Source organism: Zootoca vivipara, chromosome 10 (genome assembly GCF_963506605.1).
Source record: "Zootoca vivipara chromosome 10, rZooViv1.1, whole genome shotgun sequence".
NCBI classification, from domain to species: domain Eukaryota; kingdom Metazoa; phylum Chordata; class Lepidosauria; order Squamata; family Lacertidae; genus Zootoca; species Zootoca vivipara.
This window is the reverse complement of record NC_083285.1, coordinates 14,103,030-14,123,913: the sequence shown is the minus strand read 5'-3', so window position 1 is coordinate 14,123,913 and position 20,884 is coordinate 14,103,030. Positions and strand designations below refer to the sequence as shown.

The 20,884-nt window shown below is 42.3% G+C and overlaps 1 protein-coding gene across 4 annotated transcripts in view; it reads left to right on the top strand.

The window, feature by feature from the left end:
• The window catches only part of PLXNB2 (plexin B2), a 323,177-nt gene that overhangs the window by 86,479 nt on the left and 215,814 nt on the right, over positions 1–20,884 (top strand). For all 4 annotated transcript variants that reach the window (XM_035128378.2, XM_035128377.2, XM_035128379.2 and 1 more), the window contains exon 2: positions 5,819–5,985. In XM_035128378.2, the coding sequence (XP_034984269.2) occupies positions 5,909–5,985 (77 nt within the window). In that variant the 5' untranslated portion in view covers positions 5,819–5,908. The remainder of the gene's footprint in view (positions 1–5,818; positions 5,986–20,884) is intronic.

Below are 20,884 nucleotides of genomic sequence, written 5' to 3'. Positions count from 1 at the left end.
GTCTCAAAGCACTCTTATTTCATTCCAGCAGAGGTGTATTACAGTGTTGCTGTTTGAAGGTCAAACTTAGGAGATCTCTGACCTCTCAAAGATTATCCAAATTTACAAGTAGATCTGGACTGTGCCACTGGGAAGGATGGGAGTTGCTGTTCGCCCTCTGCTTCTTCTCAATGGCAGCCAGAAGTCTGAAAGGGTTATTTGTTGTTCAGAGGGAAGCATGTTCTTACCTACAAACCTGTATGCTTTGACTTCCCTGCATACATGTAACAGTGTCAAGGGGGTGGTTTCCTTTAGTAAATGAGGGAGGGGGAGGGGGAGTAGCAAAGCTTTCCTTGCTCAGTGCCACAGATCAGAATTGGAGGCTTAACGGTTTAAGATGCTGATCAAAACAAAACAAAACAAAACATGAGCACTCTTGCTTTGCTGTGCCGTTGCCGCTCCTAATGAAATGATGCTTAAAATTCCAAAAAAAGTCATCTTTATTAATCTAAGTTTTAAAAAACCCACATCCCATAGTGTTATTTTTTGCAGGGAGGGGTTTTGCTGCAGCTAAAATGGACTCTTAGCACCCTTTCCCAACTTCTAAATGGCTTAGTAAAACACTTTCCCTCCTTATTAAGCCCTGTTAAGATAATCAGCTGGCAGATGGAACCATTGTTCTTTGTAATAGTCATTACCGATGTGGCATTATGTGTGTCCTAGACCCAGATTTTTGTGTGTGAACCAGTTGTTCTGTTGTGCTATTTGAAATACCTATAGCGGTAGTAAAAGTTCCCTAAGCACAACATGTCCACTGAGCCTTATCAGAGAGAGAAAGGTTAAATGGCAGATCTCCACGGAACAGTCCTTGACTTCTTGATTCCGATGTTTTTGCGGTTTCACAAAATGAATGGTGTGGTTCCCCAAGGAAACCAAATAACAGCAATGCTTGCACCTAAACAAACACTCACCTGTCTTAATACTTTGTTCAATTATGGAGTAGGGGAATTATTCACTTACTGTTCCATAATGGTCTCATTGGTTTTTCTTTCAGAATATGTGCCAAAAATAAAAATGGTTCCAACCTAAAACTCACCAAGAGAGGGTGTGTGTGTGTGTGTGTGTTTTACTCTTGCTGCCATCTAGTTTTAATATTTCATGGTTAGGCATCTAATTTTCCCAGGCACCAGTGAGCAGCTGAAACTGCTGAACAAATTGCCTGCACTAAGACAGGCATCAGTTTGACTGTATAAATCTTGTGCCATCAGGGTGCCTAACATACACCATCCCTATTCCCTTTCTTTCCAAAGATTAAGTGTCTCTTCTATAAGAGGCGTGTTCTCTCTCTCTCTCTCTCTCTCTCTCTCTCTCTCTCTCTCTCTCTCTCTCTCTCTCTCATTCTCTTATTTACCACCTACTAACAGAGCCTGCTGAGCCTCAAGGCTGACTGCTACTGTTCTCTTCCCTATGCAAATGTTGAGAAATCGTTCTTCTTCTGACAAAATATATAATTATTTTCTCAGGTTCCATTGACCATTATTAGGGTAAATTGAAGCTGATTTGGTGGCTGTGGTTGAAATAAATGTTTTGCAGTGGGCCATTTCAGGTTCCAGCGTTGTGTAGCTGATGCTTTGTGCAGGGGGATTTAGATGGTAATTGAAGATTTTGAAGAAAAAAATGATTTCCTAGGAAATTTTATAAGGTGAGGCTATCCAGCTTAATGCAGGTACTTGAAACCCAATGAAGGTTGAACAATGTTTTTTAAAGGCAGATAGCAAGTATATGTAATAACCAGTTGTTAACAACTTCCAGATGTTTTGTTTCATAAATATTTTATTTTTATAAATGGAGGAATTTTTATTTTTAAAAAATTCTGGGGTTATTTGAAACAGATTTTCTAAGTACTTGAACCTGGGATAAAGAAAAATGTTTTGTTCGTTTGTTTATACTCCCCCGTCTCACTGCCATCTACAACAACAACAACAACAACAACTTTTACCAAGGAAAGAACAGACACAGGGCATAACTGAAAGCTTTGCAGGATTTCTGATGCACAGAGAGAGCTCAGAGTGGAGGTGGAGAGGAGCTTCTCCATTCTCTGTCTTGGAAGCATGTGGTGTGTATGCAGAATGACTAGTCTCTGTTGCAAGCAGGAAATGCTTCCTGGTTGATAGAGGCAAGTTTGCACACACAGGGCGCATTCAGACATGGGAAATATATTGTGATAGTTTTCCTGATTATCCTGCTAGTGCTACTGTCCCACTTGTAATTTCCTTTCACACTGCAGTGCCTCTTGCCTTATGCAACAGTGCCTTTTTGACTGATATATTGGCATGTTGTGCTAAACTTTGTTCACACCAGTTGGCATGGTGTGACACAACAACAAACATCATTAGACAATGTTGCTACTCCCCCACTATTTCTGCACATGCATGCTTCTGCCCCCTCCCCCCCGATTCACCCATGATAGGGACAGGAAATCACTTTACATGCCAACATATCACCCCAAATCTCTTCACAGTATTCTCACAATTTTCTGGGCTCACGGGGTTCCAAATGGATTTTGCTGGAAGCTGTTAACACGGAAATGAATGCTAAACTTCCACTGCATTCTGCTAAAGTCCTGAAAGCAACTTCTATGTCGTATGAGAGCTCAACTATAATGTGGCAATTGACAGTTAAAGAAACTTTGGGGAACAGAATACACTGCTGAGCAAATGCAGAGTCCTGTGCACTCGCTAGCCCCTTTCTGTGTGCATGCAAGGTGCATAGATAATATTAAAGATAAAAGTCTCTCTAGGGGCAGACTGGATTGCCAGTGATGGTAGAACGTCCTTCTAAATCACCTAGCAATTATGACAATGGTGGAGAATATGTGTGTGAAGCAGGGATTTCAAGTACAAAGAGGCAATATAATAATACGTACTCCGTATTGAAACAGTAAGAGCTAGTCAGAGGAAAGTCAATTGAGGGAGGAGGAAATGAGATCACAGTAATTCATATATATAATATACAACTTGATGGCTTGAAAGACAGTTAGTGTTGACTTTAAGTGTGGTGTATGTGTGTTTTCTTTTTCTTTTATTAAAGGTTTTCTTGATTTACAGAAATATATGCAATATCTCTCATAACATTTTTACAAATCAGTTTCATTTGTTGAGACATTGGGAAGAAAGAGGGGGATAGAAGTAGATGGGGGGGTCAGGTGACGGTGTTTTTTTTTACTTAATATACATGGGGGGTTGTCAGCGTCGCTTGTGCAGGTTCTTTGTTGTTCCCTCGTGTTCCTTTGGTGGTGAAAGAGGTTGGGGTCAGCCGAGGGTATGTGTGTGCGCGTTTTCTAAGGATATGAATGAAAATAAGATGTTGCCTGATTATGTTGCAATGGTGTTCACTGGTTAACAAGTCTTCTGGAACAAATTTGAAAGCTGACTTTACTCAAAGTGAATTTAAGTCTAGGGTGGTGGCAGTTGTTTTTTCTCTCTCTCTTATCTGTGTGTCTGGTCTATGCATTTGGCTGTGTTTCTCACTCTTGTCCAGCTACTGTTGCAAATACTGTGCAGTTTTGTTTGCACACACATACACAAAAAGACTGGAATCCGACGCCAGAAGCAAATGCCACTGGTATCTGAACTACCAGATTGTTTCATGTCTCGTTTTAATTGATGTTGGAGACAGAACATAGAACGCAAAGAAGAATACACAATTTCATTTATCTCCTATCAGTGTTTTTCTGGGCGGTTGATTAGAAAATGTCATAGGTGCTTAGATAGGGTGGTGATGACTTTTCAATAAAGGGAAAGGATTGCAAGGACTGGGCAAGATGGAAGAAGTTTCTCATTGTGCTTCTGTATTACTCTATGTATTATTAGTGCTGAGAATTATAGAGTAAAATAGGTCCTTGCCAGAAACTGGTTTTCAGTAGAATAGCTGAATTTGAGGCCTGAGAAAGTTGTCATTACTTGCATTTTTACAACATAATGTCTTGTCAAGCTTTTAGGTTTGATTAATCTTGATAAATACAACTTGTTCCCCCGAGGAAAGCTGACAGAAATTATTATTTTTTGTTAGTAGTGATGGCAAGGTGTTCCATTCTTAGTATTTTTACTATATTCTTGCTAAATGAGTGACAATATAGGAATAAGTGAACTTATTTGTATCTTGTTGGTTTTTATATACTGTATATATATATATATATAAATGCATGCCTTCACATTAAAGTGTAACTTCAATAGAATCAGTTGCTGTAGATACCATTATAATGCATTTTCGTCTCAAAGTTCTTTGGATATAAGCCAAGGAGATTACAATAACGCTGAAGTAATGAAACAATTAAATAGCCACATATAAGACTATACAAAGTAATACAGGACGTCATAAAATCAACAGCTGCAATTCAGTTCAAAGCCTTGTGGCACAAGAAGGTCTTCACTGTATAAAAAGGCCAATGACACAAATACAGTGGTACCTCTGGTTACGAATTTGCACAAGGGTGTAGATTAGACAGAGAGACTGTGACTGGGCCCAAGACCACTCAGGGAGCTGGCTGAGTGGGGATTTGAACCCTGGTCTCCCACATTGACTCCCAATAACATCCTAGCCAGTGCTCAAGTACAGTGGTTCAGTACCTCTGGTTACGAACTTAATTCGTTCCAGAGGTCCGTTCTTAAGCTGAAACCGTTCTTATCCTGAGGAACGCTTTCGCTATTGGGGCTTCCCGCTGTGCACGCGCCTCTGACGCACAATTTCTGTTCGCATCCTGGGGCAAAGTTCGCAACCAGGAGCAGCTACCTCCGGGTTACCGGAGCTTGTAACCTGAAGCGTTCGTAACCAGAGTTACCACTGTATGTGTGTTTTTTTCTGCCCGGACACTGAGGTCCAGCGCCGAGGGCCTTCTGGCAGTTCCCTCGTTGCGAGAAGCCAAGTTACAGGGAACCAGGCAGAGGGCCTTCTCAGTTGTGGCACCCGCCCAAGGAACGTTCTCCCACCAGATGTCAAAGAGAAAAACAACTACCAGACTTTTAGAAGACATCTGAACAGACTATTGTACTTTAATATTTTGTTGGAAGCTGCCCAGAGTGGCTGGGGAAACCCAGCCAGATGGGCGGGGTATTATTATTATTATTATGATTATTATTATTAATAATAATCATCATAATAATAATCTTATAACCACTCTTATTTCTAGTAACTTATAACCCGCTGGTAATGGTGGTGGTATTCACAATACGACGACCAGACTTTATATTTGATTCCCAGGGAATGATTAGGTGTTCGCTCAGATATAAAAAATGCCATTGCTGGAAAACAAACAAAGTTGGTGTCACAAGTGCGGAATACCAGTAGTGAGTATATATTTTAAACCAGCAAAGAAAGCCCATTAGAATGACAAGGGCTCATTCCTTCTGTCCCAATGTGCTTTGAAGATGGTAAGAAAGTAGCATATATTGTTTATTAGAAGTTCATTCTGCCCTTCAACCTGAAGGTTCCCAGAGGGGCTGGGAGTGCTTGACAAAATATAAAATACATAAATCAATGCAAAAACCATAAAACATTAACATTAAAACAGAAATAACTGATGTTCCAGTCTAACAATCATTCAAAAAACTTTCAACCGAAACACATTAGATCTAATAAAACAGCAACAGGCATGTGTTGAGCCGACACCTACGGTAGGAGTGATTTATGACAGGGGCAACTGAATCTTTGTGGGAGGGGAATTCCTCATCCAGGCTTATCCTTAGGCAATACAGGAAGTGGTCCTTCAGATCACAAACAGTTTAGGGCTATCTATATTTGGTTCTTGATTTTTATATAGTTTTCTTTCCTTTTTTGGCAGATTTGTCCAGAGCTACAGTTTTTGACTCCTGTGAGACCTGAAGGAAAAAATGGTTACATCAGTCTACCTTCCTCATTTTTAGAGCATTTTATGGTATTTGAAGAAAACCTGAGGTGGAGTCTTCTCCTAGCGCTAAAGTTCAGAGATTGTCATATGACTCACTGCTGGTAAGAACTTGTTTTAACTTGTTTGCTTTTTGAGGAGTGTTTATGCAGTACAGTGGTGCCTCGCTAGATGAATTTTTCGCTTAATGAAGAGATTTTTCGAGCGGAGGTTGCCTCGCTAGACGAATTCATTTTATGAAAAATTTGTCTAGCGAATCGCGGTTTCCCATAGGAATGCATTGAAATTCAATTAATGCATTCCTATGGGCAAAAAAAAAAAATCAATGCATTCCTATGGGATTCGCTAGGCGAATTTTTCGTTATATGAATTGACCCGTGGAACGAATTAAATTCGTCTAGCGAGGCACCACTGTATGTGGGTAAATAATGTTATATTTCTTTTTTTAAAAAAAAAATCCAATATGTAATTTTTAAATAGCCCTTGGAATGGCAAACTAGTTCTGCCATTTCTTACGTGTTTCCATTAATGATACCCCCCCCCCCGAACTCTCTTGAGCTATGTTTCGGAGTTAGCACTTATAACTGTAGTTCGAAAGTCTGCCTAGTCATAGATTTCAAACTGCTTAGGAAGACTGGGGAAATCACTGGGTGGGGAAAAAAGGGAACTGCTGGGAACAAATAGGTCTGGCACATTCCTATTAGCATCTAGTGATTTGAACTGTTCTAAGGTAGGTCTCATAGCTGAGCTTTCTGCTAATTGCTTGCCTTTATTTTATGGGGAGACGATTGGAATCACTGGCGATCTTATCCTTTATTAATAATTTCTCTAAACCACTGTTAAAGCTATCTAAGACAGTGGGCATTACCACAACTTGTTGTAGTGAATTTCATTGTGTGAAGGAGTATGACTGTTTTCCGACCTTAAAGCTCTTCTTTGTGTAAAGGTAAAGGTACCCTTGACCATTAGGTCCAGTCGTGGACGACTCTGGGGTTGCGGTGCTCATCTCGCTCTAAAGGCCGAGGTAGCCGGTGTTTGTCCACAGACCGCTTCCGTGTCAGGTGGCCAGCATAATTAAGCCGCTTCTGGTGAACCAGAGCAGCGCACGGAAATGCTGTTTACCTTCCCACTGGAGTGGTACCTATTTATCTACTTGCACTTTGACGTGCTTTCAAACTGCTGGGTGGGCAGGAACTGGGACTGAACAATGGGATCTCACCCTGTCATGGGGATTCGAACCGCTGGCCTTCTGATCGGCAAGCCCTAGGCTCTGTGATTTAGACCACAGTGCTACCTGCGTCCCCCTTCCTTGTGTAGTCATACACAATTTAGAGACTTGTAGTGTATATGTGACAGTAGGTTTCTTTGATGGTTTCCTTCTTGGAATGTCAGGGAACCCCCTGAAGTCTTGGTATACTGTAAATATTTTATCAGTAGTAGCTGAATTGACCATTGTTGTTGATTTGATGATCATACACATGAGCAGGGGAGTGTGTATAATAAGATGGCAATGGATTGACCTGTGGTTCTCTAGATCATTCTCTCTAGAGATCATTCTCATGCCATTAATTTATTTACTCTATTTTCCCTATGCCGTTTGCTTGTTTATTTGCTTACTTAATTTATACCACGCCCTTCCTCCCAATGGAGCTGTTTTTATATCAGGGTGCAAGGGTTTTCCCAGACAAATATTTGAGGCACATTTCATGCTTGTGCAAAGGCCATGTGGAATATATGATAACTATTTGCATGCACCGACACACCTGTATGTCTCAGAGGGTAGAATTTTTTCCTTGCTGCTATGTCCCATTAGTCCTATTAATACTGTAGGCAACATGCAGTCCCATGGGCCATACCCAGCTGCCTAGTTGCGTGTGGAGACCCTTTAACCAGGCCTAGAAATAAATTCAAACAGGACTCATATTTTTGGTTTTGGTTTTGGCAGAATTTAGGCCACAACTTTATCGAGTGAGTGAATGCATAGGCTCTGGTTCGACTAGCTACCTGCAGCCCTGCAGGCAGCGCTGACTCTGGGCACCAACCATAAGTCATCCTTGGGTGAACACCTGGGACAGAGGCAGGCAGAGGTGTCTGACATGCCTCCACCCAGATGAGCCCTGAACTCAGGCTCAGGGCACAACCCCACACGGGGAAGACCAACCAGGAGTCCTTGGATTCCTTCTTAAAGGAATACCCAATGCATAGGGATGGCTAGGCATCCTGCCACCCCTATCCACCTGAACCAGAGCCTATCCGCAACCTTACAAGTTGTGACAATTTGCTACGCGGCAGGCGAAACGCAAATGGCAACAGCCAATCCACCAAGTGGGGAAAATTCCTGTTGTGCCCCTGTCCCAACAACAGGTGACACACGATGGCATAGAAAGGTCAAGCGCAGGCCCTAAATATGGGGAGAGGTGAGCGGGTGTTCCGATGCAAAGAGCCCGAAAGAGGAAGCTCAGGGCATGTGCATCTCCCCGAACTGCTTTGGCTGGCATCCCACTAGCCCAATTGCTCCCTGGTTCAAGGGACCACCAGTAGGGTGTTGTGGCTGCTCCAATGATCCCACCCACAACACAAGGCCTGATTGCCGGGTCCCACCACAACACGTGCCCTCTGTTTAGAGAGAACCCGATTTGTCAGGGCCTTTTCCCCTGAAAGAAATGAGACTGCAGTGGAGCTGTCACACAACAGTTGGCAGCGTGGAGATGTACAAGCGGTGGCAAGGGTCTTGGCAGGCTCATGGGGGATTGGCACCTTGTTCTGCCTACCCTAATTCCCTGTTTTCATGTTTCACGACACCGGTTGCAGAATGGTGTCAAAGGTTCTTCTAGCTGCTGGGTTGCTGCCGTTGTTTCTTTCATCCCGAATTAATCCATTGATAGTCCATAAACCAACTCTTTCGAGGAATGACAACTGTAGCCATGGAGAACAAGGAGAGTCTTGCAACAAGAAACAGCAGCAGCCATAAGAACAAAATGACACTTGACAAAAAAAAAAGTTAAGTGAATTTGGCATTCGTGATTGTCAATGAGAACGTGTATTCTGTCATGAAGCACATACCCAGCTGCATATGAAGGACTTTTTTGTGTTAGTATAGATAGTGCAGCACAGGTTTAAGCTCCCCCTTAGGAATAATTTGATGAAAACATCTGCCTGCAATTTGCAGTCACCTGACAAGCAAAGCCGAAGACAAAATTTAATTATGGAAGCTATATTCATACAATGTGGTTAAATGCAGAGAGCGTGGTTTAACAGTCCTTACTTAGAGGACTATGTGACCAGAATACTGAAACAGAGATTGCCTGACTGTTTTCAATACTTAAAACATTGACTTTATTTCTATAACCTCAATTGGGTGCTGATTATAGAGAATTTTAAGTTTTACTCTGGGTCTTCGGGAGCATGAGAACCTCAAAAGAATACTGTGGAAGACCCAGTGTGTGAATTTATTAAAGAGGGTTTGACTAGGCCATAGGAGTCTCAGATTCAAATCCCTGGCCAGCCATGAAGCTGACCTTGGTCCAATCACTATGTCTCTGGCAAAAACTACCACACTGTTTAGTTATGGAGATAAAAACCATTCACCTTCTCTTGAGGCAAAGGAAACACTTCATCATCCTTTGAGCGTGTTGGAGGAAAGATGGGATAGAAATGTAATTTAGTTTTAAAATAAGTTTATATTTGCTAGTTGTCCATTGTGACGAGGATATTGTTCCAGCTTCAAACAAATATTTGTTAGTTCACTTTATGCTATGCCCTTCAAAAACATCATTACTAGGGCAGCTTAAAACAAATTATTAAATACAACACAAAATAACAAATCTGTATAAGCAGCGCCTCGTCAAAACCTATCTTGGGTGTTCGGGTAGGTGCGGCCAAAGGAGCGGACCGAGAGTCAGCAGGCTTCACTCTGGTCCGCTCCTAGGAGTTAAAAGGCAGGCAGAGCCAGCGATGCCTGGAGGAGTGGTTGGCAAGCTTCTAGTGGGTTATTACAGTTGTAGGTAGTCGTGGCAATGAGACTGTGATTTTTGTGGTCTCAGGTGACGATTTTAGGCCTTGGGCAGAATCCTGTAGTTTCTATCAATCGAATAAGGGGGGTGCAGTGGTGACTCACCCCGCCCCCACGTGGTGGCATTTCCAGGGTTCTCCGTTAAAGGGGGGAAGTGCGAGGGGAGTCACTGGCCTAATGCTGGAAGGCAGTTAGTGAACTCCCCTTAGCGGTGTGGAAGGGGGCGGCTAGTTGTGTAGACACATGTTTTGCAGTATCCCCACTTTGATCCGGTTAACCCTCAGTGCCCTGGCATGGGGGACTGAGAGGGATACACGGCCAATGCCTAAGCCAAGCTTTCCTACCTCTGAAATTGTTAATAAAGTTGTGGCCATTTTAAATCCTAAAATACGTTGTTGTATGTGATCATAGTTCTCGGACTGACTCCCGGAGGAGTGGGGGTCTGCGCCTGGGCACGCAATGTAAAATTATATCCAGTAAATACTCTGGTTTCACTTCAGATCATACCCAGTAAAGCAAAAATTGAAAGGCCTGGAAGATGAAAAGGCCTTTGCTTGGTGCTGAAAAGAAATTAGAGTGGGCTCTGGGCAAGCCTCACTGCAGATAAAGCTGGTGTGCCACCACTCAAAATGCCATCTCCTTTTGCAGCCACCTAACACATTTCGATTAGTGGTGGTGGTGAAGACCTGGAGAAAGGCTTCTGATGAGGTTCCCAAGCTGAACTTGGCAGAACAGGCACACCAAGACAAGCCACTACCTGACTACTGATTCCACTTTGTAGGTTAGTAAGTTCAGCATTAGCTTGGGTTAATGTCAGGGGACTACCAAGGAATGCCCTTGCATCGGGGGGGGGGGGGAGAAGAGTCAGAATAGGAACAGTCAGAAGGCAAGCCAGGGGGAGGAGGAGAATCAGAACAGGAACAGTCCAAAGGTGACAGGCAGGAAATGACGGAGGAGGGAGAGGGGGAGAGAGGGAGAGAGAGCCAGGAGGATTTAGGGCTCTCTGATGTTGCAGCAGACCCCCAGCACTGCACTGGGAGCTCAGGGACAGATGGAGAGCCTAGGCCGGTGCCTTCAGCCCAGGAAAGGAGAGGGTTAAAGAGGAGGGATCAGAGACATCCCACAAGGCTTCCTCAGTTCTTATGTTGGAGGAGAAGCCGGAAGAAGCTACTCCCCGAATCTGACTCAGAGGATTTGGACGCATGATTGTATCTGCGCTGCTTGTACATATATAAAATAAAGAACTGTAAATAGCTCTCTGAGTGAGCAGAGGTGATCATTGCAAAGGGGAGCTACCATCCTGACAGGTAATGATGAGGTAACTGACAAACTATTTGGTAAAAACACATTGCAGGATGCAGTAGAAATTTGCTGCTTGCAAGACTCATTCTGAATCAGTCTTTGCAGGAGATGTTGGCAAATGGTGGCCTGGTTTGCATGCAACATGCAACCATAGTTAACAGTAAACTATGGTTGAGCATTCATGAACATTTTGCGCCCCCCACCCCATTTCTTGACTCTGCTGTGTGAGCAGGGAAGTAAACTACATTGAACCCAGACTCTGAGTTGGTTTTCCTCCAAACAAACCACAAGTCGACACCAATTTCTGTTATATCTGCAACCCCAATTTCAATTTCTCTTACTCATTATGGCATGACTAGTGTAAAACTTGTTTTGGGAAAAAACAAACAGCCAAGAGAGGCACCCGCATATGACATAGTTTTCCTGTTGGTTCCTTAGTTATTGCCCTTTGAAGTCTTCGGGAGGATATCTTTGTGGCTAAGGAATATTGGCATCTGATTCCATTGATGGACCCTGTGCGTAAATCATTTCAAGTCCTGCAAATGGAATGCAGGTTTCCACAATATTGATGCCTACTAGGAGAAATATAATCATAATGTTGTCAAATGCAATTAACCTTAAAAACTCCTTGAAATCTACAGGATTGTGTTATTCAATTCATTAATCTGAATTCCTTGTTAAAGGACGAGTCTGACTTTGATTAAAACTTCCAGCTTCATTTTTAAAAGCTCTCCTTGAAAACAGGAGCCAAATTCTCAAGGTTATTTTATCAAATATTTTGAACACTCCTATATTTAAATGAATTATTTTAACACTTAGAATAGTGTTCTAATCTGCACTCAATAAAACACCCGTTAGCTTCTGAAAAATTGCTTGGCATTTGATGGGGGGAGGGGAGTGCAGCCTTTTACTGCGGTTGAGAAAATAACACATTAAAGATGCATTCGGATCCCAATGGGTATTGATAAAATACTTCACCTGGGAACTGTTGATGGGATTAGCTGGGAGGAGGGGAGGTGCTTCGACAAAGGCACTTTGAGAAAAAAAGACTGGAGCATCATCAAAGAGTATTGCTGTATTTCCAAGCAGCTTTTTCAATTAGAAATTATTAGTCAACATAAATCTCTTAACTTTTTGGAAGTGCTTTAACAGCATGCATGTTGTAATCCTCTTTTCGCCCCCTAGCAACATTTCATTTTAAAGGTTTTACATTTCTTTTTTGCAGATACTGGTACATAAGTCTTCATATATTTATAGTAAGTTATTACGCCAGGACCAACTAATGGAGTGCTTTCTTTTTCTAATTATGGAGAAGGAATGGGTCCTCAGGGATGCAGGCTAGATTGCCAGTAGCAGCGGTGGAGTGAAAACTCAATAGGCAAATAAAACATGCTTATAGTGTGATGGGTTGGGCACTGCAGAATTGGCAGAAAAATATCACCAGTCTGTTGTTTTAGCTTCATCTCAGTTAGCAGAAGGGTCATTCCATATCAAGTGACCAATTTTTTTTACCTCATGTCATCCAATTATCTTAATATTTTGTACACTAGTTGAATGATCCAAAGTTAAGTTTAAATCTAATTTTTTTAAAAATTTCACCCTGTTTTCGAGTTAGGAGGGGTTGAAATTTCAAGGGGGGGATTTTGGCCTTGCTGGACTACACAGGAACCTTAAAAGCTCAGCTCAGAATTGAGATATTTCGAAACTAAAAATACCAAGCTCTTCATACATGTCCGCATTATTGGGTTCTATTTAGGATAAATGGGTCTTCTTGGAGTAAAATATAACAGAATAAACAGGACTTCAAACTATAATATCAATTACCTAGAATGTGAAAAACGGTTGGGGGAAGGGGGAAGGACAACATATTCGATTTTGATGCTATACTGTTCTGAAAATCAGTAATATCATAAGGCGTGTGGTGCACTTCGCCCAATAAAAGTCTTGGTTTGGGGTCTCACTGCTTTCGCTTGGAAGTGTGCAGGTGATTTTTGTCCAACAGCTAAAAGAATGTCGAACAATATAGCCATGTTGGTCAGTATAGGACGGAATATCCCCACAGCTATTTTTTTTTGGGGGGGGGGGGTTATATATTGTAAGAGACGTTTTCATATAAAATCCCACAAACTTACTTTGTACTTCTGTGTATCAAATAACTTAAACTTGGTTCTTTGCAAATTAATGAACTCATGGAAAAATTAATCTCTGCAATCTTGGAACCTCCATTAGTTTTCTGAGTGCAAATTATTCTGCCGCTGCCTTCACAGATTAAAACCGAACTGTCTGAAGGGGGAATAAAGAAAGTAATTAATGAAACGGAAAGATCACCTTCCTATTAGCCTAAAGTAGGGCTGATAACATTTCATATTCTTGGATGTTAGTATCAATATTCCAAGAGCTAGAATCAGATATTACATTGCTAAACCTGCTTGGAACTAAGAAAATATTTCCAGTGTCTTCTGCTGGGGATTTCAGGAACCATGCATATAAAACAGAGATGTGTGAAACTGTTGATACATTCCTGTAGAGCAGAGGCTTCCAAACTTATTTGTCTTACTGCCCCCTTTTCAGAAATAAAAAATAGAGCCCCCCTGGAAATCTACCTTCTTTAAGTGAACAAACAGAAAGATGCTGTGACAAATTTGTGTTCTATACCTAGCAGTTCGAAAGCACGTCAAAATGCAAGTAGATAAATAGGAACCGCTACAGCGGGAAGGTAAACGGCGTTTCCATGTGCTGCTCTGGTTCGCCAGAAGCAGCTTTGTCATGCTGGCCACATGACCTGGAAGCTGTCTTCGGACAAACGCCGGCTCCCTCGGCCAATAATGCGAGATGAGCGCGCAACCCCAGAGTCGGTCACGACTGGACCTAATGGTCAGGGGTCCCTTTACCTTTACCTTTTTATCTATCTATATTTCTACCTATGTCCTACAACATAGTAAAGAAAGATCTTGTTGTAAATAGGCAGGCGAACTGCAATCCACTTCCCCGGCCTGGGTGAAGCCGGAAAGGGTTCGGTCAAGCCCAGGGGAAATCCCTCACCTCCAGCATGACTGCTGGATCCAGGGAAGGCGTTGTCGCTGTCCCACAATGACGTCCAACCTGGCGTTAAGCATCTCATCATCATCATCATCATTTTATTATTTATACCACACCCATCTCGCTGGGTTTCCCCAGCCATTCTGGGCGGCTCCCAACAGAATATTAAAAACCCGATAAAACATCAAACATTAAAAACTTCTCTCAACAGGGTTGTCTTCAGATGTCTTCTAAAAGCCAGATAGTTGTTTATTTCCTTGACATCTGATGGGAGGGTGTTCCACAGGGCAGGCGCCACTACTGAGAAGACCCTCTGTCTGTTTCCCTGTAACCTCACTTTTTGCAGGGAGGGAACCACCAGAAGGACCTCGGAGCTGGACCTCAGTGTCTGGGCTGAACGATGAGAGTGGAGATGCTCCTTCAGATATACTGGGCCAAGGCTGTGTAGGGTTTTAAAGGTCAGCGGCAACACTTTTAATTGTGCTCAGAGATGTCCTGGGAGCCAATGTAGGTCTTTCAAGACCGGTGTTATGTGGTCTCGGCGGCCACTGCAAGTCACCAGTCTAGCTGCCACATTCTGGATTAGTTGTAGTTTCCTGGTCACCTTCAAAGGTAGCCCCATGTAGAGAGCATTGCAGTAATCCAAGTGGAGCATGGACCACTCTGGCAAGACAATCCGTGGGCAGATAGGTTCTCAGCCGGCCTACCAGATGGAGCTGGTAGATAACTGCCCTGGACACAGAATTGACCTGTCCTTCCATGGACAGCTGTGAGTCACAACAGATGAAACATGTACGAATGGTTTTTCAAAAATTTAATTTTCTTCTTTATGCTTCCAACACCATCTTATTTTTATTCAATGCCCCCCTTCCATTGTACCCCAGGCTACTACTGCCCCCCTGGGGGTGGTATCATCCAATTCAGGAAACACTGCTGTAGAGCTTTCTGAGGCTCGAAATAGAACTTTCCTGGATTTCCTGTAGAACCCAGAAAACACTTTCTGGGCCAATTCGAGGGTTTGAAAAAGTTTGGACTTCCTTAGCTGCTGAGATGCTGTGAACTGTGATAGCTGTAATTCTTTCAGTAGCTCCTGTAGATTATACGCTTTGTCTGTACACGGAGAAATTGAGAGGTAAGCAAGAGGTTAAGCCAATAAGAGACTAGTAAATCACAATATGTCTGAGATCAAGAAGAGCTACTACTGGTCTATGTACTGTAGACAATCCCGAGCTAGATGGACCAGTGGTTTGAGTTTGTATAAGGCAGCTTCCTTTATTTTGTTCCTTCATTTTCTTACCTGCCCTTTTCATAAGGACCCAGGCTGAGTTGCAACAATAGAATCTGCAACAAAGAAAACAAAACATTGACAGGGATAAATGTGGTCTAGGAATAAGGGCCAAGGCTCATGTGTCCAGGGACCAGGGACAAGAAGTTGAAGACTGTAGTAGGGATCTGATAAGTTGTAACAACAAGTTCCCACCCACCTAGTTTTAAAGCCAAGGCAGGGCATGTCTCTTACTAGCAAGAGTCTCTAGTCCTGTCGGAATGTCTAGTCTGCAAGTGGGTGCTTTGTCTGTGTCTTTCTCTGAAGACATGACTTTGTTCTGAGACAAAGAGCTGGGCTTGACTCTGAAAACTGCTCAGCCACCCCAGGAGCCCTTCCCAAACTCCAACAGTACTGTCTCCCCCACAGGGCCAAGATATATATCTCCTGCTCTCTACTTGCCATTCCTCCTGTTTCATGACATGCAGGTCACTGAAGTACCAAGCTGGACTGCCTTCTCTACATCAGTGCTTCCCAAACTTGGGTCTCCAGCTGTTTTTGGACTACGACTCCCAAAAACTCTAGCTAGCAAGACCAGTGGTCAGGGATGATTAGAATTGTAGTCCCAAAACAGCTGGAAACCCAACATGGTCTTATGTTCAGAAACTTTGTGCATAGCTAGACCTCTTGATTATGTGTGGGGATAGAATTTAGGCTTGAACATGCGTTGTGAAGATACACTTTGACTTGTTTTATGATACTTCCGTCATTGAATATATTTGTGTTGTGTTTTAATTTTTTGCCTCCCATTTTTGAAACTATGTGTGGGGACCAAGTAGATATTTATACCTGATGGTTGGAACTGTACCCTGAAAATATGTACTACGTTTTATTTAGAATGAAACTGACCAATACAAATTAGCAAAGTAAGAGCATATGGTCAAGAAGGGCTTCCACCTGGGAGACCCCACCTTCCTCTACAGGGGAGTTGCCTTTAAAATGCTATTTTTGCACTGCTAGGCTTCTGTGTTGCCTAGAGAGACGTTGAAATTGTGCAGATTTTACCAGAATTAGTAGAATGGAGAATGTTTGAATTTGCAGAGATAGCACAATTAACAGCATCAATCAAGGTAACACAAAATTTAGTAGGAATGATAGGATATCTATATATCAACGCAACAATAATACAGTAACAGTACAGTAGGTAAAAGAAGATTGGATATGGATAGAGGGAAGCTTGAGTGATGGGAGGGGAAAGGTATTTTTCTTTTTTCTTTAAGTTTGTTTGAATATATTGAATATATATTGTTCGTTTTGAACTGTTGTTTTTTTCTCTTGTTTTGTTTTGTAATAGTTAAATGTTTAAATAAAGCTTTTTGTAAAAAGAAAGAAGGAAGGAAATTGTGCAGATTTGCTTCCTTATTCTCAGTGCTTCCCCAGAAGAAAATGAGAAGTTATGTAGGCCAGTAGTAAAAGAAAAAGAATGGGTACAGTATATCAAGCTGGAGGGGGAAACTGCTACTTAGGAGATGAGAGGACATCAGTTAGTTTCGGTAAGTTCTCCTAACGTGTTCGCCAAGTAATGGAATCTACCAGAATTATACGGGATGTTGGTTTTATTTTACTTTCTTAAAAAGAAAGAGATAGAATTGAAGCATTTGCACAGACTTGTTAGAATCAGCTTAATTTGGCATGCCTGCTTTTTCTTCAACGTTTTCTTTGTTAATGCCTGTTGAGCTTTAAATTCTCAGGATGTTGAATGTTTATCTGTAGTGTTTCATTCCCCCCCCCCCAATTGAAGGAATGTATCCTTAACACAAGTGATTCAACTTAATGCTTTTCAGTATATTATTTAATGGGCACAAACAAAAGTTTTTTGTTTCATTTTATTTTTGCCGACAATGTTTGTAGATTAGTCCCAGAAGTGTTTTGTGGAGGTGTTTTCTGCTTCTGTGAGCGTATCTGTTTGGGATATTAATCTCTCTGATAAAGTCAAGGAGAGTTTCCTTGTTAGGAATTATATATATACGTGTGTGTGTGTGTGTGTGTGTGTGTGTGTGTGTGTGTGTGTCCCCTGTTCTGCTCTGGGTAGTGCAAGTAGCACTTTAATATGCTTCACTCTCCTCAAAAAGATTTTGCATTATGGTTAAGAGTGAGAGAGAACTGAGGAGCCATAAATTAAACAAATAATTGTCCTCCTGAAATAATGGATTTTCTTTTCTTTTTTTAAGCTTGGGGATTTCAGCCACATTCATGTGACTGAAAGGTTGCAGCTGAATCTAGTATTATAACTGCACACTTGTACTGATTTAATTGCAGGGTGCAAGTACATCATTATCCTTGAAAGCACCCAATGATACCCTGACTTTTTTTCTTTAATACATCACATAAAGAATCTCTTCACAGTAACGGCCATTAAGTCACTGGCAGTATGATGACAAGATTGCAGGGTTCAATTTCCTTTCCCTTCTTCCAAAAAGAAAAAAAAGGAGGTGGAGGAAACGAGACTGGTACACATGTGACCCATGAATCAGACAATGGCATGTGTTCCAAGATAAGAATAGAAAAGCTTTGCACACTTTTTATGTATATTCATTGTTTGACAATGTAATGTGTATAGCAGTCAATGTGGAAACCGAGAAAACCGCTAATATGCTGCAAACATTTAAACTCCCTAATTAAAGGCTCCTGTGAGCCCAAAGTATTCACCCACAAATGAGGCGGTGGCTGTGCCTCTTGATGATTCACTGCTTTCCCCTTCCTTCAGATCAGCTTGTGCCGGGGACAGGTAAATTCTGCTGCATTGCTTTGTCTAGTAATGATTGGATCATTCAATCATTCCCAGTGCAGAATTATCTGCTATCAGAGGAGTTCACCATTGCACACAGCATGGGAATTACTGCAGTAAATTGGAGAGTACAGTGATACCTCGGTTTAAGGGCACAATTGGTTCCGGAAGTCTGTACTTAACCTGAAGCGTAATGGAAAGTGGATTAATCCATTCCAGACAGGTCTGCGAAGTACTCAACCTGAAGTGTACTTAACCCAAGGTATGAGTGTAATGAGTCCGTACTTAACCTGAAGCAAACTTTCCCATTGAAAGTAATTTCCAAACGGTCCGCAGAGTACTGAAACTGAAGTGTACTTAACCTGAAGCGAACTTTCCCATTGAAAGTAATGGAAAGTGGATTAATCCATTCCAGACGGGTCCGCGGAGTACTTAAACTGAAAGTACTCAAAACGAAGGGTACTTAAACCGAGGTATGACTGTACAGCTGTACTAGCAGGGCTTTTGTGTGTGCTTGTATGACGCCACTCACCAGTAAGGTGCCCATGGCAGCCATTTTTGAGCTCAGAGTATGTCCCCTACATAACCTCTGCCTACCCAGCCCTTTAGTTGCCAAAGACTGTCAAATCAGGCAAAGGCCTTTTTACAACACAACCAGCTCCACTGTGGAGTAGGAGGTAGAGTCTAGCACAAACTATGGGTCTTGTTGGCCTGTATGAGGTCGCAGTTGGATTTAGCAACTTCTTGAGATCCTATAGCTACCATAGAGAACTTTCCGGTAGCAAAGTTCACTTGGATCCGTCCAAGGTCCCATTTTTGTCTGCCCTCTGTAGAAGAGAGCTTTTGACTTGACTTCATCTGCTTGTCTGGCCTTACCTGACACAACTTGCCCTTGCTTACATTGAAAAAACTCCACCGGACTTGACTTGACTTCACCAGATACTACTTGCTTCCCCTGCAATCCTCAAGTGCCCACAAGACAAGATACCCTTACTAGGTTAATGTAAGGGTTACTGAGAGAATCTTTGCAAAATTATTTGGACAGTCAAAGCACCGGGTGTTACAGATCTTCACTCAGTTCCTAGGGTTACCAGACTCAATAGAGGACAGGACTGCTGTGCCTTTAATTGCCCTGCTCTCTTTTGAGTCTGGAAACCTTAAAGAGAAACCAGCAGACCCTTTGCTTGGAAATTAAACAAAGGGTCTGCTGGTTTCTCTTTAAGGTTTCCAGACTCAAAAGAGAGCAGGGCAATTAAAGGCACTGAAGTCCTGTCCTCTATTGAGTCTGGCAACCCTATCAGTTCCATTTTTCTTTCACTGAATGCCTATAATTAATGTTTCATTTATTAGTCCACCTCTGCTCCAAGCCTCAGCCAGGTAATAGTAGCTTCAAAACATTTTTTTGTATGGTAATTCATTTATAAATCATTTGCAACTTGCTTCTTCCAGCCAGCTAGGATTCTTGGAGCAGCTTACCACAAAAAATAATTACGACCCTCTCGTCACGGGGGCATCAAAAATAAAGTGAACTCTCAAAGGATCTCTGAGCGCCCTCAAGCTTATGATGGTCAGGGAACTTGGACTTCAGTTTTTCTATTAGCAAACCAAGTGGTCATATTTCACAATATTTGCAATCCGCTTCTAATGAATGTTCTCTTCTTTTAGTTCTCAAAAATCAGCAACTCTAGAAATAAACAGTGATTCTTGCTCAGCTGCCTCTGATTCACTCACTGATGATTCAGTTTGGTGCCAGTTACAAGACTGGTTCTGATGCAAAATGTGGAGATTTCAAAACACGATTGTGAAGGAGAAAAGAGTAAAGTTATAACATGATTGTGAAGGAGAAAAGAGTAAAGTTATATTGGGGGGCGGCATTGCATAAAAGCTTTATTCTTCTCCCCCTTTTCTCTAAAGCTGTAGCTCTGGGATAGCCAGCGTGGTGCCCTCCACATGCTATTGGACTACAACTCCCATCATCCCTGACCATTGGCCATGTCAGCTGGGACCGATGGGAGTTGGAGTCCAACAACATCTGGAGGACCCCACTGAAACTCTTAATCACTTTGCCTTACTGCGTTAACACTGGTTGCACTAGGGCAGGCATAGGCAACCTTGGCTCTCCAGGTGTTTTGGAACTACAACTCCCATGATCCCTAGCTAACAGGGCCAGTGGTCAGGGATCATGGGAGTTGTAGTTCCAAAACATCTGGAGAGCCAAGGTTGCCAATGCCTGCACTAGGGTGCAACACTATACCACGGTTTATTGGAAAGAGGGCTAACCTGTGGCCTTCCATACATTACTTGACTGCTATAATCCCTGTCAATAGACAAAGCAGGGTTGGACTGATGGGAGTTGGAGTCTAACAACTTCATAGTTCCTCAGGGTAGCCACCCTGAGTTAGTATTAGGAGGATCAACTGGTGAGCTTTAGGCTCAAGTGCTAACCCACTCTTCCTCCAGTGAGGTCGTGAGGAAGAGTTTAGAACCTTTCACTTCTATTTTAAACTAACTGTAGTTCGCTGCGTCATCTAGATAAACTGCTGCTAGTCTTAACTATGTTAGCGGAAGCAATCCAGTTTCTTTACAAAGCTGGCTGCT